This window comes from Vulpes lagopus, chromosome 2, assembly GCF_018345385.1.
Source record: "Vulpes lagopus strain Blue_001 chromosome 2, ASM1834538v1, whole genome shotgun sequence".
NCBI classification, from domain to species: Eukaryota; Metazoa; Chordata; class Mammalia; order Carnivora; family Canidae; genus Vulpes; species Vulpes lagopus.
The window spans coordinates 168,028,817-168,045,788 of record NC_054825.1 but is presented as its reverse complement, the minus strand read 5'-3'; the positions used below and the strand labels follow the sequence as shown (position 1 = coordinate 168,045,788).

The 16,972-nt window shown below is 49.9% G+C and overlaps 1 protein-coding gene across 1 annotated transcript; it reads right to left on the bottom strand.

Moving 5' to 3' along the window:
- Positions 1-2,789: 2,789 nt before the first annotated feature.
- Positions 2,790-16,293, bottom strand: PLAUR (plasminogen activator, urokinase receptor). Its single transcript, XM_041729813.1, has 7 exons — positions 16,129-16,293; positions 13,751-13,861; positions 12,661-12,804; positions 7,094-7,252; positions 6,378-6,512; positions 4,674-4,820; positions 2,790-3,335 (listed from the first exon to the last, which is right to left on the bottom strand). The coding sequence occupies exons 1-7, from the start codon at positions 16,184-16,186 to the stop codon at positions 3,082-3,084; spliced, it is 1,008 nt and encodes a 335-aa protein (XP_041585747.1). The 5' UTR covers positions 16,187-16,293; the 3' UTR covers positions 2,790-3,081.
- Between the last annotated feature and the right edge of the window lie 679 nt (positions 16,294-16,972).

Genomic DNA, 16,972 nt, shown 5'->3' with positions numbered 1-16,972 from the left:
AGAGGCCTGACCCAAACTAGACCCCATCGGAGTCTGTCTGCTAGCTACAATTTTAGAGCTGGGACACTAGGGGTTCTTGGTACTTGACATTTCAAGGGCATATTTGGCTACTCTGGGTGAAGCAGAAGGGGGTCTGCGGAGAGACAGAAAAATAAAGTAGAAGCCCACAAGGGAAGCTACACATTTAGAGAGAGACAGAGACACAGAGAGATTCTGAAAAAGGGAGACAACCTTGATTTCACACAGCTTTTCAATTCTGTTTCTTGTCCCTGGTGAGGCCCAGAGAACTAGCTCTTGCTTGGATTCTAAACTTCCAATAACGTTGTCGTTTTGCTTAAGTCAGCTTAAACGGATTTTATTTCTTGCAACCGAAATCCCTGAACAAAATCTTGGGAACCGTTAATGATGAGGTCCTGATCACAAGCTCTGGAGTAGAACATTGTGAGAAAAGTATCCTGAGCCTCGATATCAGCTGTGAGACATCGAGGGGCATGTATTTCAAACCTCTGATCCTTACCGGAGGGCATGCTGGGAGGTGTAATCCTAGTGCCCAATCTCTGCCACAGGGTCTCATGGGAGATGCAGTCCATTCTTGGTGTAAGGCATCATGGGAAATGTATTCCTAGCCTCCAGTCTCTGCTGGAGGGCATCGTGGTGGATGTCTGTGATCCTAGCCTCCAACCCCTGTGGGAGGGAATCATAGGAAAGGTGAAACTACCCTCAATTTTAATTGTAGAGCTGCTCAGAAAATGTTCTCTTGGCCTCATCTCTGCTGTAGGGCATCATGAGAAATATAGCCCTTGCCTGGTTTTTGTTGGAAGATACCATAGAAGATGTGCTCCTTCCTTCCCTTCCTCCCTCCCTCCCTCCCTCTCTCCCTCCCTCCCTTCCTTCATTCCTTCTTTCCTTCCTTCTTCCTTTCTTAATTACCTGCCATGTTCCAGGCATTATTCATTTAGGTACTGAGAATACAGTAGTAGTAAGCAAATAAAGGTCTTGCCCTTTATGGAGATTATAGTGGGGAGAGTTAGCTAAATACCAAACGAATGGCTACTCCCGCTCACCATTGCCGCATAACAAAATGCCCCCAAACTCAGTGGTGTGAAACCGTAACCTTTTTTAGGACTCTATGGGTCAGGGATTTGAGCAAGGCACAGCAGGATCTGTGCATATCTGCTCTACAATGAACTGGGGCCCAAATGGGCTGGCTGGAACAGCTGGAGGTGAGTGGGATGACTTGGGGCCATATATCTGAAACCTTAGTTCTGGCTGCTGGCCCGTGTTGTGGATTGAACTGTGTCCCCTCACCTTGCCCAATACATTGAAATTCTAACCCTTAGGACCTATGAATGTGACCTTATTGGAAATTAAGTCTTTGCAGGTGGGATTAAGATGAGGTCACATTGGATTGGAGGCGGGGGGCTCTCAATCCAATGATTGGTATCCTTATTAGGAGAGAGAAAGATTTGGAGCCACACAGCCACATTCACTGAGAAGAAGGCCATGTGATGAGGGAAGGAGAGATTGGAGTAGCATGACTGCAAGCCCAGGAACATCAAGAATTGTCAGCAGCCCCCAGAAGCTAGGACGAGGCCAGGAAAGATTCTTCCCTAGAGAATTTAGAAAGAGCATGGCACTGCCAACACCTTGATTTCAGACTTCTAGCATCCAGAACTCTGAGAGAATACATTCCTGTTGCCAGAAGCCACCTAGTTTGAAATTTTGTAGTTATTGCAGCAGTCCCAGGAAACAAAGACAGCTGGGCTTCCTGATTCTCCTGCACATTACACCTGCTGAGGTTGGGATGTCTGGGGTCTCTCCTTGGCCCACTGGTCTGGTGTCTCGGCTGAGATGGCTGGAACATCTGGGGCTCTCTCCACATATGGCATCCATGCATCAGGAGCGTGGGTGTCCCCAGAGCATGGCAGTCTCAGTGCAGGAGGAGTTTTACATGGCAGCTGGTTTTCCCAGGGCCGGTTTCCCAAAGCCTGGACCTAGAACATGGCACAGCATGATTTCCACCACATTCTATTGATCAAAGCAGTCACAGAGCCACTCGTGTTCAAGAGGTGGAGATACTGGGCTCACCTCTTTAAGCCACCCCACTGACCATGGATGATATGTGATTTGAGGAGGTCCTAAAAAGAAACCCCTGTCCCTTACCTGCCCCGATATACCACGGAAGATGCCTTATCCTTTTCTTCATTAGCCATAGGGTCCTGGGAAATGTAATATTGTCTCTATGGGCTTGTCTCAGCGAATCAGAGGAAACATGAAGTCCTCAATACTGTGCCCCAAGAGTGCCATTGAAATGATAGTTCTGTTTTTTTCTTAGTCTGATGGCATCCTAGGAAAAATAGCCTAGCCTTTATCTCTTGCCACCAGGGCACCAGGGAAAATGTAGTCCTGTCCTTCCTTCTTCCTTACTGCAGGGCCTCCAGGGAATTCTGGCCATCAGATTATCCCTCTCATTTATCTCCTGTCTCAGAGACCCCCCAGGAAATGCAGATGCCTCTCCTTAGAACAACAAAGTAGTCTTGACCTTTGGAGCTGGGGAGAAGAGACTGGAAAGTTAGTGCTTGGGTAAGTGAACTGGAGCCCAGAAATAGGAGGGCAATGTGGAGATGGCTTAGGTGGAGGCCCACCTAGAACTGCTCCCAAGGCTGGGGGCCAACTGCTTGGGTTCTACAATGTGACCCCTAATCCCAGGAACTGGATGAAAGGTACCTCCCCATTAATCCTTGCAAAGATTGATGCTAGGGAGGAGGGAAGATCGGGCCTTGTTCATTGGTATAAAAATCTTTATTTAAGTATAAAATATTAAATAAAACAAATATTAATTAATAATAACAACAACGGTGCAACACTGCTAACATAATAAACCTCTCTTGCTGGCCTGTGGTCTTTCTTCAGCTTTTCTCTCCTGGTTCTGCAACTCTGTGAGACAGGTGTCTTAACGGCTGGGAAAACAGACCCAGAGAGGGTGGCACACTGGCCTGAGGTCACACAGCAAGTCTGCAGGGCTGGGAGCTGAGGGCAGCTGACCTCCCTGGATCCAGCCAGGGTAGGGGGAGTGGGGGATCAGGTCCAGAGGAGAGTGCCTCCCCATAGTCTGGCAGTTAGCAGCAAGGTGACGGTGAGGCTGAGGTGGGCAGGACCAGGCCGGGGGGCACCGCCTATGCGAGGCTGGTGATCCAGGATTGGGTGGTTACAGCTGTTCCCAGTACAGCATGAGACATTGAGATGGGTCATGCTGAAGGCTTCAGCCACGTGGAGACTCTGGCACCATGAGGGGGTCGCACAGCCTCGAACTGTGTAGCTCGGGTTGCCCAGCCCTGAGGAGAGAGAAGACTGCGTGAGACTCCCAGCTCCTGGGGCTGGGCCTGCAGTGCTCACTGGGTGACATGCCACCTTGTGGTGGATGCCACCCGAAGAAAGCGACAGTTTCAAGTGTGGTCCCTCAGACCCTTTCGGGGGAACCAAGAAGTCAAAACTACTCTCATAATAATGCTAAAGCATCATTTGACTTTTCCACTCTTGTAAGTGCACAGTGGGTTTTCCAGAAACCCTGGGACATGTGACCTCCAGCTGACTGAATGCAGAGCCGCCCGATATGAGGATTCAGCTGTCTTCTATTGAGCCGGACATTAAAGAGATTTGCAAAATAGTAGAACAATGCTGGTCTTCTTGTTAAATGTTTCCATTTTGGAGACTTATTTTTTTTCTAGTAAAAAATATGTTCACATGGAATGAGGTTTTATTTTATATTTATATTTTATTATATTTATCTTTTCTATAACCCACTGGAAAACCCACATGGAGTGGGGTTTTATTTTATATTTTATATTTAAAATAAATTAATAGGGATGCCTGGGTGGGTCAGTAGGTTAAGCGTCCAACTCTTGGTTTTAGCTCAGGTCATGAGATCAAGCTCTGTGTCCGGCTCCACACTGGGTATGAAGCCTGCTTAAAATTCTCTCTTCCTCTCCTTCTGCCCTCTCTCCCTCCCCTACTCACAGGTTCTCTCTCTCTCTCTAAAAATAAAAAATAAAAAATTAATAATTAATAAAAACATCTCTTAAGATACCTCAGTTTTAACTCCTGATGCAGTAAATATCTATAGATATAACTGACATAAGTAATACTTTTTAAAAGCACAAAAGAGTTTTGAGATGAAAAGGTGTGACAATCACTGGAGTGGGGAGACATGCCCGGGATGGCCCAGGATGGAAGCCCGGATGTCTGTGAAGTCCCATTGCTTGTGGGAAGTCCCATGCCCAGAGAAGTCCACATTTCTGTTGCTGAAACACCTGCTTCTTCTTCTTCTTCTTCTTCTTCTTCTTCTTCTTCTTCTTTTTAAGATTTTGTTTACTCGTGAGAGAGGCAGACACATAGGCAGAGGGAGAAGCAGGCTCCCTGTGGGGAGCCCGATGTGGGACTCATCCCAGGACTCTGGGATCATGACCTGAGCCAAAGGCAGATGCTCAACCACTGAGCCACCCAGGCGCCCCAAACACCCCCTTCTTAATGAAGTCCTAATTCCTGATGACACTTTGCACCCCCATGAAGGAAGGCCTCTCTTTCCCACAGGAAGACCCACCTCAGCAAAGTCAACCTCTAGCCGACAACCCCTGCCCACAAGCATCCTCTCCCAGCCTTCTAGAAGGGCTCACCATTAGTGCCCGTGGCGTCCAGACATTGATTCATGGGGCCTCGGCAGGCAATCAAGGAAGTCTCTTCGGAGGAACAACCATGGGTGCTGTTCCCCTCACAGCCGTAACACTGGAGGCCGTTCAGAGGCAGGTTTTGAAGCTCCAGGACTTGGAAGGAGACAAGCGACACAGAAACCAAGGAAATTAGTCTGGGGGTGTGGGCAGGGGAGGGGTGGAGGGGTGTCCTTCCTTCTGTTACCCTCCCCTAGAACTGTCAGCTCCCAGCTTGAGATGTCATGGAGCCACCTTGTGGTCAGGCCTTGGAATGGCACTGTCTTCTGGGGGGTTCTTTCTAGAACCTGTGAGAGAAATCCCACCTGCCGGCTCCTCCTCAGGCCCTATCTGACCAGGCGAGCAGCTGTGGAGGACGAAACAGTCCCTGCCCTACAGCACTGACCACTTAGAGCGACATTGTCCAATGTGGTGGCCACTAGCCACGTGCGCTTGTTTACATTTACGCTGAAATGAATTCACATTAACTAAAATTCAAAATTCAGTTCCCATTGCAAGTGCTCAATGGCCGTTCGAGTTGGTGGCTACCATATTGGACAGTACAGATGTAGAACATTTCTATCGCCGTGGAAAGTTCTGTTGGACGGTACTGGTTTATAGAGGCAGAATATCACGAAGGAGCGAGATTATAGTGGAGGGGAGGGACAGGGAGTGTTTCCCTGAGGACGAAATTTAAATCCAAGACCTAACAAATGAGAAGAAGCCAGCCAGGTAAACTCGTGGGGGAGTCGTGTTCCCGGTGGAGGGTACCTCGTGTGCAAAGGCCACGAGGCAGGATGGAGTTTGGCAGTTGCAGAAACTCAGTGTAGATCGTCAGGCAGACGGGTGCCGGATTACAGAGCACAGGAGGGTCTTTGGATTTTACTTTGAGAGCAAGAAGTGGCTGCAGTGCTTGAGGATGGAGAGTGACATGCTCTGGCTGACATTTTTTTTAAACATTTTTATTTATCTACTTATGAGAGAGAGAGAGAGAGAGAGAGAGAGGCAGAGACACTGGCAGAGGGAGAAGCAGGCTCCATCCAGGGAGCCCAATGTGGGACTCGATCCCGGGTCTCCAGGATCAGGCCCTGAGCTGAAGGTGGCGCTAAACCGCTGAGCCACCTGGGCTGCCCTCTGGTTGACATTTTTAAGAAATCACTCTTGCAGGGCACGCCTGGGTGGCTCAGTGGTTGAGCGGCTGCCTTTGGCTCAGGTCGAGATCCCGGGGTCCTGGGATTGAGACCCGCAACAGGCTCCTCATCAGGAGCCTGCTTCTCCCTCTGCCTGTGTCTCTGCCTTTCTCTCTGTGTCTGAATAAATACATAAAATATTTTTGAAAATCACTCTTGCTGCTCTGTTGAGCATTGGCTTGTAGGAGGCAAGAGTGGAAGCAGAGGGACCAGCGAGAAGGTTATTGCAACAATCTAGGCAAGAGCCCCTGGTGGCATGGACCAGGGCACTGAGCAGTGGAAAAATTCAAGGAAGTATAAAGTTCTTGGCAAAGGTTTGGTGGCCTCATTGAATTCCCACACAAGCCTTCTTTGAGGAGGGGCTTTCAGAAGAGAGAGAGACCTAGAGAGGAAGGGGTGGCCTGTGAGTGAGTGAGTGGCAGTAGCCCGGGTACACCTCTGTCCCGACCCCAGACCTCACTCCATGTGGTCCCCCGCCCCTCACCTGGGCCCGCATTGCATTTGGTGGTGTTGCAGCACCGCAGGAAGTGGAAGGTGTGGTTGTTGTGGAAGCCGGTGGGGCCTGGGCAGCCCGGGAGGTTGCCACAGCCGCGGGTGTGGTGCTCATCCCTTGGACTGTCTGTCGGGGGCAGAGGAGAGAGGGAGGTCAGGTTGTTCAGGGGCTGAGACTGGCTCTGTCCACCACCGCACCAGTCATCTGTCCATTTCCTGCCTCACTTTTCACCATAGGAGCCTTGTTTTATTTGGGGGCAGCCATATATCGAGCCAAAAAACACATTTTCCAGCCTCCACAGGTATAATCATGTAGCTAAGTCCTGGCCAATATGATATAAATAGAAGACTTCATGAGACTTCCAGAAAGGAGAACCCTCACAAAAGGAGGGGTGCCTACTTTTTGTCCCTCTTCCTCTTTCTCCTTCCTGGAACTTGGACATGAGGCCTGGAGCTCTGGTGGCCATCTTGGACAATGAGGCAATCTTGAGAATGGAAGCCAATATACAAGCAACATGAAGGTATCTGGGTTCCTGGTGGCAGTAGAACTGTCCTGTGGCTCAGGACTTTTTATCATGGGACTTTTTTGTGTGTGACAGAACTAACTTTCTACCTTGCTTAAATACTTGTTATTCTGGGGTCATCGTTAAGGGTGGCTTTGGGGTGGAACAAAGCAGGGAGGAGGAGCTGCTGGCAGGAAGAGCTCACCTTCCAGGCCCCTGTGGGTCACCACTTCCACACACTGTTCTGTAGGGCTGCGGCATTGCAGGCTCTGGTCCCAGCCCCTCTCACAGCTCAGATCTGAGGAGCCGCAGGAAACACATTCGAGGTAACGGCTTCGGGTTCGGGGAAAGGTGGAAACCCGACCTGTTTGGGGAGAGGCGGGATGGTGAGACTCCATGAGAGAGTTCGGGAAATCTAGCCCCCTTGAAGGCTCACCTTAGCATCAATTCCTCCTAATCTCACCTTGCAGTCAATCATCAAAGCCTTGCCCATCCCACCTCCTGTATCTTTCTAGCATTCATCCCCTCCATCCCCAAGACCAGGTCAGAATTCCTTCAACACCAGCTTCCTCCCTGGCCTCCTGCTTTTCATCCTTGCCCCTGACCCCACCCACTGCATCCCCACATGACCCTAGAAGGATGTTTCTAATACTCAAATCTGATCCTGCCTCTGCTCTGTTCAAAACCCCTCCATGGCTCCCCAGTGCCCTCGAATAAAATCCAAGCTACTCAGTGTGGCATTCAAGGCCAATCGACATCTGGGCCCGGGCTACCTCTCCTGCCCATCTCCCTCCACTAACCCTTCAGACTCTACTCCCCATGACCTCCCACATTCTCTGAATGTACATGCTGACTGGCATCCAGCCTTTGCCAGGAACACGCTTCCTTGGCCCCTTACTTTCCCTGTCTCCTCCTACTCATTCTTCAGGCATCATCTCAAATTTCACCTCTTCTGAGAAGTGCTCCCTGACCTCCGAGGCTGGATCAGATGCCCCTCTGGGCTCCCCAATCCCAGCCATGCCCACTTTGGGTCATCCCTGTCTGACTGGACTCTGAGCCCTGGGGGTAGGACCAGGGCTGTCCTGATCATTACCGTGTCCCAACACCACCCAGCACAGGGCCAGGGCCAGTGCCAGGGCCAGAAAAGACACTCAGTAAATATTTGTTAAATGAATGAATGAATAATTGCTTAAAACCCTGCTATTGCTCCCTGTGGTCGCCAATCTCCAAGAAGGCCCACTGGTAGGCATGCTTCCTGGTAGGCATGCGCAAAGAATAGGGCTGACCTGTGTCATTAATGGGATATTGCAGAAATGACCCCGTATGACTCCTGTGCTAGATCATAAAAGGCGTCAAACTTCTTCCTGGCTCTCTCTTGGATTACTTGGTCTGGAGGGAACCCAGCTGTCATGTGGTTAGGACACTTAAACACCCCGTGGTGAAGTCTACGTGGCAAGGAACTGAGGCCTTTGTCCAAGCCACAGAGCAGACCATCCATGTGAGTAAAGCTCCCTCGGGAGCCTTCCAATGACTGTAGTTCAGCTGTCCTCTTGACTGCAGCCTCATGAAAGATCTAGAACCACCTACTTAAGCCACTTCCAGATTCTTGAGCTTTCAGAAACTTTGTGAAATAATACATGCTCATTTTTGTTTTAAGTTTTGGGACAATCTATAATGTGGTGATAGATAATTAATACACTACCTGATTATGTCAGGGATCCAAGCCTCACTTGGTTGGTTTGTGATAACTCTACCTCTCACACCTGCTGGTCCAGGCCAAGTGGATGAATTATTTTTCCCTGGAAACACTATAGTCATTCCTCTGGCCAGGCCTTGGCTCACACCATTCCAAAGCCTGGCATGCCCTCCTTCCTGACCCCATATATCCAGCTGAGTTGGGGCCAAGTCTTACATAAGGGGAGGGCAGTCTCAGCTACTCTCTCAACTGGCAGGCCAGCTGCTGGAATTAGGTGAATCATTCAACATCCAAAGCCAAATCTTCCCCAACCCTAAAGAAAATAAGTAAAATGCCAACAACTCATGTCTTCTCACATGAGTTTCCATGAAAATGAAAACACAAATTGCCATCACTACCATCATACCACCCTTGGGTTGCCTTGTGAACTCTTCTTCTTATGTCCTCATTCTTCTAAATGTGGATGATCCTCATTATTTTGTCTTAGGCCCTTTTCATTTCTCGTGATACACACTTTCTCCCATGGGGATGTTATCCATTGACCTGGCTTCATTTCCACATGTCTGCTGGGAACTCATTGCAGGCAGGACTTCTCTCTGAGCTCCACACCTGTACACTCATTTGCCTCTTGGTGGCCCTCTGGCCATCTCTCAAACACCTGGAGTCTCTACATGCCCCCAAGGAAGCTTTCCATTTTCTCCATCTTCTCCAAACTTGTCCTTGTCTCCTGAATTCCATATCTCGGAGGTGGTCCCATTCAGTCTCCCAAAGCAGAAACCTGGCAGGTTCCTTGATCCTCCACATCTAGGCATCAATCTGAAGACTTCTACTGACCTGTCTTCTAGTTCTTTAATCCTTTTGCCTCATTGCTTCTGGTCTTCATTAAGTACATCTATTGAGTTCTTAATATCAGTCCGTATTCTGTGTTTCCTGTTTGACTCTTTTAAAAAATGGGACCCACATTTCTGCTAAAACTTGTCCTTTCCTCTATTTTTTTGGACTATATTGATCATGGCTATTTTAAATTTTCCTGTTTAATAACTCCACTATCTGAATCATTATGAGTCTGTTTCTACTATTGGATTTTTCTCTAGGTTTCCAGTTTATTGGTCCTTTTAATTTTCTTTGGGATGCTTTGTAAATTTTTATTAGATTCCAGGCATCCAAATGAAAACTTGTAAAGGCTCTAAATAATGTTATTTTCTTCCCAAGAACGTCAGGTTTTCTTCTCGCTGAAGATCAGGTGTAGGTGTTTTTAGGGCTGGTCTCTTTTAGTTTTGCCCTTATGCCTAGGGTATGGTCTCAGAGGAAAGCTTGGGCTGGTTACCAAGGCCTCTCTCTCCAACTTGGCAACTTTGGTTTCCCCAGCATCATATGCCTGCTGGAATCCTCGTTCAATTCTGTCGCTTCCCAGATACTATTTTCTGCTGAGTTTCTTGGAGTCTCACCCTCTGCATATATGGCTTGCCAGGAAATCTGCAGATTTGGGGACTCCCTTTTCTGTGGTTCCATTTGTTCCAGGATTCTACCTTTCATTTTCCAGACACTCTGGCAACCCTAGACTCTAACCCCTGTCTTCTCAGTCTAGCAATGATCTCTCTTATTTGGGTTTTATTTCCCCTTCACAGTAGTGAATTGGGAAGTGCACTCAAGGATTAAGCCAGCTTTCCACAGAACTCAGTTTCTGTACTTCTTTTATTTCAAAGATTGTAGCACTGCAAGTTCCTCTCTTCATCAGCTGCTCTCCACTGACCTCAAGTAATTGTTTATCATGTGTCTAGCTTTTCTTTCATTGGCAGATTAGTTTGATACATGTGACTCCATCATGACCAGAATTGCAAACCCACCCCCATGTCTAATCCACCAAGTCCTGCTCATCTACCTGCTAAATAGTTCTTGAAATCCACTCATTTCTCTCCATGTGCAGGGTTGACATTCTAATGCATTCACGCTCTTCTTCATCTGGACAGCCTTACCCACCTCCAAGTTGGACTGCCCTCATCTACTTTTCCTCCATCATTGCTTTCCTCTGAGGTCAGAATAATTTGTTCAAGAATACAAATCTGATCATGATACTCTCTGCTTAAAACTCTTTTATGGCCGAGGCACCTGGATGACTCAGTCGGTTGAGTGTTAGACTCTTGGCCACTCAAGTCATGATCTCATTATTGTAGGATCAAGCCCCTTCACCCCTGCCCTGCACTCAATGGGGAGTCTGCTTGAGATTCTCTTTTTCCTTCTTCCTCTGCCCCTCCCCCTGCTCATGCTCTCTCTCTCTCGCTCTCTCTCTCAAATAAATAAAAGAATCTTAAAAGAAAAAAAAAAAACCCACAAAACCCTTGGGGCACCTGGGTGGTTCAATTGGTTAAGCGTCCAACCTCATGATTTCAGCTTAGGTCATGATATCATGGGTCATGATATTGAGCTCTGAGTTGGCCTCTTCATTCAGCCAGCTGGGTGTCTGCTTGAGATTCTCTCCTTCTGCCCCTCCCCGCCACTCTCATACTTATGGGCTCTCTTGCTCTCTCTTTCTAAAATAAATAAATAAATCTAAAAAACAAACAACCAAAAAATCCTTTTATGACCTCCCACTGTTGCCTGTATGGTCTATATTCCTCACCACAGCCTAGAAGGCCCTGTGTACTATGACCCTGCCAATTTCACCAGCTCCTCTTGCCTTGTTTTATCCCTTTCTCCAGCCACATCACTTTCATCTACCTCTGGGCTCTTGTGTCTGTTGATTTTCCTAAAAAACTCTTTCCATTGTCTTTTTAACAGTCTTACTCTTACTCATCCCTCAAGATGCAGCTTAGTCATTGCTTCCTGTAGGAAAACTTCCTTGACCCAAGTACAGTTTCTCCCCTAGGGTCCCACAGCCCCTACTCTTCATCCATCTCAGCCCTGATCACTCTGGCCTCTGTCTCCCTTATCTCAGCCATGAAAATTCTGGACTGTACTTCCCAACTACAGCTCTGACCCCTCTAAGACCAGAGAGCTCATGGTTCTGATCCCTCTGCCTGTGCTTCCCATCCTGGTTCTGACTAATCTGAGCAGTCAATGTCTGGTGATGGGTCTGTCACTCCTATTCCCACCCTACTGGACTGTAAGCCCATGGTAAGGCCCAAAGCTAACTTGGTCACTTCTGTATCCCAGTTTCACATAAATACAGGATGTGGTTTAACCAACTATTCTGGTCACCACAAACAGGGTAAAATGGCCTTAGAAACGGTGGGGGGGGGGAGCTGTGGGGCACCTGGATTGCTCAGTGGTGGAGTGTCTGCCTTTGGCTCAGGTCATGATCCCAGGGTCCTGGGATCAAGTTCTGCATCAGGCTCCCCGTGGGAAGTCTGCTTCTCCCTCTGCCTATGTCTCTACCTCTCTCTGTGTGTCTCTCATGAATAAATAAATAAAATCTTTAAAAAGAGAAAAGAAATGGGGGGCTGATATTGCTTTACCACTTACTACATTACCAAACTGACAGTTGCTTTCTCAAGCTTGCTGTTGGACCCCTGACCACTCCCAACTCTCTCTGTAGAACCCCATGCCTCCAAGATCCATCAGCTACAGCGAGGGCTGTGGGATTCTTCTGATTGGTCAATATCTTCTGCATTGACTGATATTGTTAAATATTTTTAATATTTTCTATGATTAGGAGAATCACTTAGACTTGATTATCAGTACTTCCCTTAAGCACATCTAACAAAAAGATGAAGCTGTGCCCTCTCTCTTGTCATTTCCTTGATAATAAACATCTGATTCAGTCTCTGCCAGAGAAAGTTTGAGGTCAGGATGGATGAACAAGAAATAGTGCAAACGTAGGTGCTCTGTTTACTGACGTCATTGTGACTGGTTTGGTCTTAACCAATTTCCTTCCTTACCAGGCTCAGAAAGAGGAATCCGAATGCATGACCAAGCAACATGCATCCATGCTTCCCACCCTCTCCTGTGGAAACTGGAGAATTTGAGCTTTTCTAAGTCTTTTTGTTAAACTGACATTTGAGAGTTGGGACTGGTGGGGAGACAGTCAGAAGGATGATGAGTACGGGGTTGGGGATGGTGAGGGCTGCCCAACTCACCAGAGGTGGGTTGGTTGCACAAGTTGGTCCCACATACGGCTTCCGTAAGAGTGATGATCTTCATGCCTGTCCGATAGCTCATGGTCCTGTTGCTCTTCTCTGGGTGGGTACAGCCTCTCTCCACCACCTCCAGCTCATCACCATCTGTGAGGAATGTGTCTTTGTTATCCCAAAGGCTCCCCCAGGCCCAACCAGCCTCTGACACTCCTGACCATAAGGTCACCCACTTCTGGGGCTGATCCTTGCCAGGCCTCTGCTCTTGGATCCAACTGTCTCCCCTCCTCATCCTCCTATCACAGGGGGCCTACCATCTTTTAGTGGCCACACTATCACTGAGGCCGACTGGATCCATCTACCCCTCTCTCCCAGCTTAAATTTGAAAGATACAGTTAAAGTCTTATGTTCATCTCCCTAAATCCCATTCCCCTTATGCCCTGTCCAGAAGCAAGCACTGGTGTAGGTAATTCCCACACTAGATATGCATAACAATGTATACTATTATTTATAATATACTATTAATTATTTATTGTATATTGTTATATACTATTTATATGAAAAGGTACCATACCCTGCAACATGTTATTTTTTTTTTCTCTTAACCTGATGTTTTTGAGATGTATCCACTTTAATATCTACAGCTCAAGTTCCTTCATTTAAATTGCTGTGGAGCATTCCACTGTGTGATTATACCATAATGTTTTTCCTCTGCTGATGACTAATCCATACCACAAACATGATTGCTAAGAATATTCTTATACATGTGTCCCTGGGCATGTATGTCTGAGGTTCTTCGGGGTTTCTATACTCCTAGGAAATTAAACTGCTGTCTCTAGGGTATGCTAATCTTCATCTGCACTAGATATTGCCAAATTGCTCTGTGCAGTGGATGCACCAATTTGTCCCCATTAGCAGGGTCTGCAGCTCCACAACCTCATCCATCCCAGCACTGTCAGAGTTTTAAATGCTTGTCAAACTGGTAGGTATGAAATTGGATCTCCTTGTCTTTTTTGTCTGCATTTCTCTGATTACTGGTGAAATAAGGTTTCTTGGTCACTTGAGTTCCCTGTTGCTCTGTAGAGGGGGAGCCCACCTTCCCATATGCGCATGATCGTGGTCCTGCAGAGGTCCTGGCCAGGGGTACACTCTTCCACCTGGCACTTCCCAGTATTCCCACACAGCATGCACTGCAGGCTCCAGGAGACTGGGTGGGGAAGAGGAAAGAGAGGAGAGATTGTTACAGCTCCGTGCCGTGATCTCCCCCTGCCCCCTTCATGCCCCAACACTAGGACCAAGTCTCCAGGCCTTGGGTGCTCAGGTTCGCGCTCCACATTCTTCCCGCCCCCCAGTTCCAACACTGGGTTCGGGTCAGCAGTACTTCCGGTCTATCTCTAGCCCAACGTTTTATCTACACCCCCTACCATAAAGCTCTATACCCTCTCATAATCCTTCCCTAAAGTTCTGTCCTGGCTCATTTTCCCTTGAATTCTGTATCAGCGCGCGGCCTACCCTGAATCCAATCCCACCCTCTTTGTGGATTGGGACGTTATAGCCGAGCTCCAGTTTAGATCCTTTCCCCCACCCCACTGGCCTACGGTCTATTCTGCTTCGCAAAGTCTCCTAAGGGTGTTCTGCTCTCACTCAACTGCAACTGATCTTTACAGTCTATTCCAGTTCCCAGTGCCCCTCACTGACTGTCACCCCATTAATGCCCCCTTTCCACAGCCTCTCCCCATCGTTCTCTCCCCGCTCATCAGTCCAGGCCAAAGTTCTAACTCCGCCCATCAGCCCTGGGGAGGATCTTTTTTGTTTGTTTGTTTGCTTTTTAAAGATTTTATTTATTTATTCATGAGAGACACAGAGAGCCAGAGACATAGGCAGAGGGAGAAGCAGGTTTCCTGGAGGGAGCCCCATACAGTACTCCATCCCAGGATCCCGAGGATCACGACCTGAGCCAAAGGCCGGCGCTCAACCACTGACCACCCAGGTGCTGCACTAGAGAGGTTCTAGCCCCAACTGTAGCCTCCTCAAAGTTCTCCAGCTCCTCCCCCAGATTCTCCCCCCACCCACTAGCTCTTCCTGAGGTTGTCTCCCCGCCTCCACAGCTCCTCCCCCGAGGGCCTCTCCCCGCCCCCGAGGTCCTCTCCCCGCCCCCAGCCGCTCCCCAGGTCCTCTCCCCGCCCCCAGCCACGCCCCGAGGTCCTCTGCCCGCCCCCAGCCCCGCCCCCGAGGTCCTCTGCCCGCCCCCCAGCCCCGCCCGCGAGGTCCTCTGCCCGCCCCCAGCCCCGCCCCCGAGGTCATCGCCCCACCCCCAACCCCTCCCCAGGTCCTCTCCCCGCCCCCAGCCCCGCCCCCCCGGTCCTCTCCCCGCCCACTGGCTCTTCCCTAGGTTCTCTCCCCGCCCCCAGCCCCGCCCCCCGGTCCTCTCCCCGCCCACTAGCTCTTCCCGAGGTTCTCTCCCCGCCCCCAGCCCCGCCCCCGAGGTCCTCGCCCCGCCCCCAGCCCCTCCCCAGGTCCTCGCCCCGCCCACTGGCTCTTCCCGAGGTTCTCTCCCCGCCCCCAGCCCCGCCCCCGAGGTCCTCGCCCAGCCCCTCCCCAGGTCCTCGCCCCGCCCACTGGCTCTTCCCGAGCTTCCAGCCCCGCCCAGTAGCGCCCCCCGTAGTTCTTTCTTGGCGCCCTAGCGCCGCCCCGGCGCCTTTGCCCGCACGCCAGGCCTCCCCTGCTGCGATCCGTTGCCCCACTCCACACTCGCAGCCTTCCAGAGTCATTACTCATTCTTGGCCGCGAAAGGTCCGGAGAGCTTTCCGGGTTATTCACTGTTGAGCCGCCCCGCAAGCCCCGGCTCTCTCTCGCCCGGCCCTGACTCAGTTCCTTCTCAGTTTCTTCTCGCTTTTCAACCCTCTCCCGTACATTTCCCGAGAAAGGAGTTGGGAGGGTAGCTAGGGGAGGGCGAAAGGGAAGGGTCCTCCAGGGGCGAGCCCTGGATCCCCAGCCCCCGTCTCTGCGACTTCCGGCTCGGTCCTCGGGGTCTCTCCAGGGGCTGGGTCGGTGCGGGGACCGGGTGGTGCGGGGAGGGCGCCGGCAGAGCGGGGAGAGCCGTGGACGCCCCTGCGGGGCCAGGCTCGCACTCACTCAGGGCTGGACGTAGGTTACAGGGTTAAAATAGTTCGGGCCGTCCGGTTTGAAATTGCACGGAAGGAGCTTAGAGGGGCGCACGGAATAAGGAGCGCGCTCACTCCGCGGTGGCCGCTATTAACCGCCCTAGCTCCGCTCCTATGTTCTGAGCACCTACTGTTTGCCAGGTATACTGCTGTGTGCGGCTGCAGATGGCAGGAGGATTATTTTGCGAGTGGGAGGGCTGGGGACTGAGCCCTCTTCCAACTCATCAAACTCTGGGCACCCCCCTCCCGCTCGTCCCCCCTCTCCTGCGTCCCAGTTCCCAGCGCAGGCGTTTGGGCACCCAGGCCCTACCTGGAACGCAGGTCTGAAGCAACAGCCCCAGCAGCGGCAGCAGCAGCGGATGGCCCATGTCTGGAAGCAGCTCCTGTCTGTGGCTCCCTGCACCGCTCGGTCTGGCCCAGGGAAGGACACAGTTTTGTGGCCCCGGGGCTCCTCCCAGAGATTTTACGAAAGAGCGAGTCAGCCCCAGATGCGTGGGTGCTTCCCCCTCCTCCCCCACTCACCCCTCCTCTTCAAACACTTCCTTTGCCAGGGCGCGGCCGGCCAGGAGTAGGGGGCTGGCTCTGCTGTGACTCATGTGGCCATGGTCACAGCTGTCTCCAGGCTGCCAAGGTGCAAATTCCGCTTCTTCTTCCTCCTGCTACGGGACCTCAGCACGGGACTAAAACTTGTCCTGGTGGAATCAGAGAGCGACACAAACCATAAGAGACTCTTAACTCTAGGAAACAAACAGGGTTGTTGGAGGGGAGGTGGGTGCGGGAATATTAGAGTACTGGGTGTTATATACAACTGATGGATCACTGAACTCTACCTCTGAAGCTAATAATACACTATATGTTAATTGAATCTAAATAAAATAAAATAAAATAAAAAACTTGTCCTGATGGGACATTTGTGGCTGATCATTAGTTATTGTTAGGATTTTTGTTAGTTTTGTCAGGAAGGGTAATGGTGTTGTGGTTACATGGGGGAAATGTCTTTATCATTAGAGATACACACTGTAATATTTGGGGGTGAAATAATGTCTCTAATTTGACTTAAAACACTTCAGTCAAGAAGTAGATATTGCTGGTATGAAAATGGTTTTGTAGTTATGTGGGAAATTGTTTTTAGTCTTTACAGACATTCACTGAAA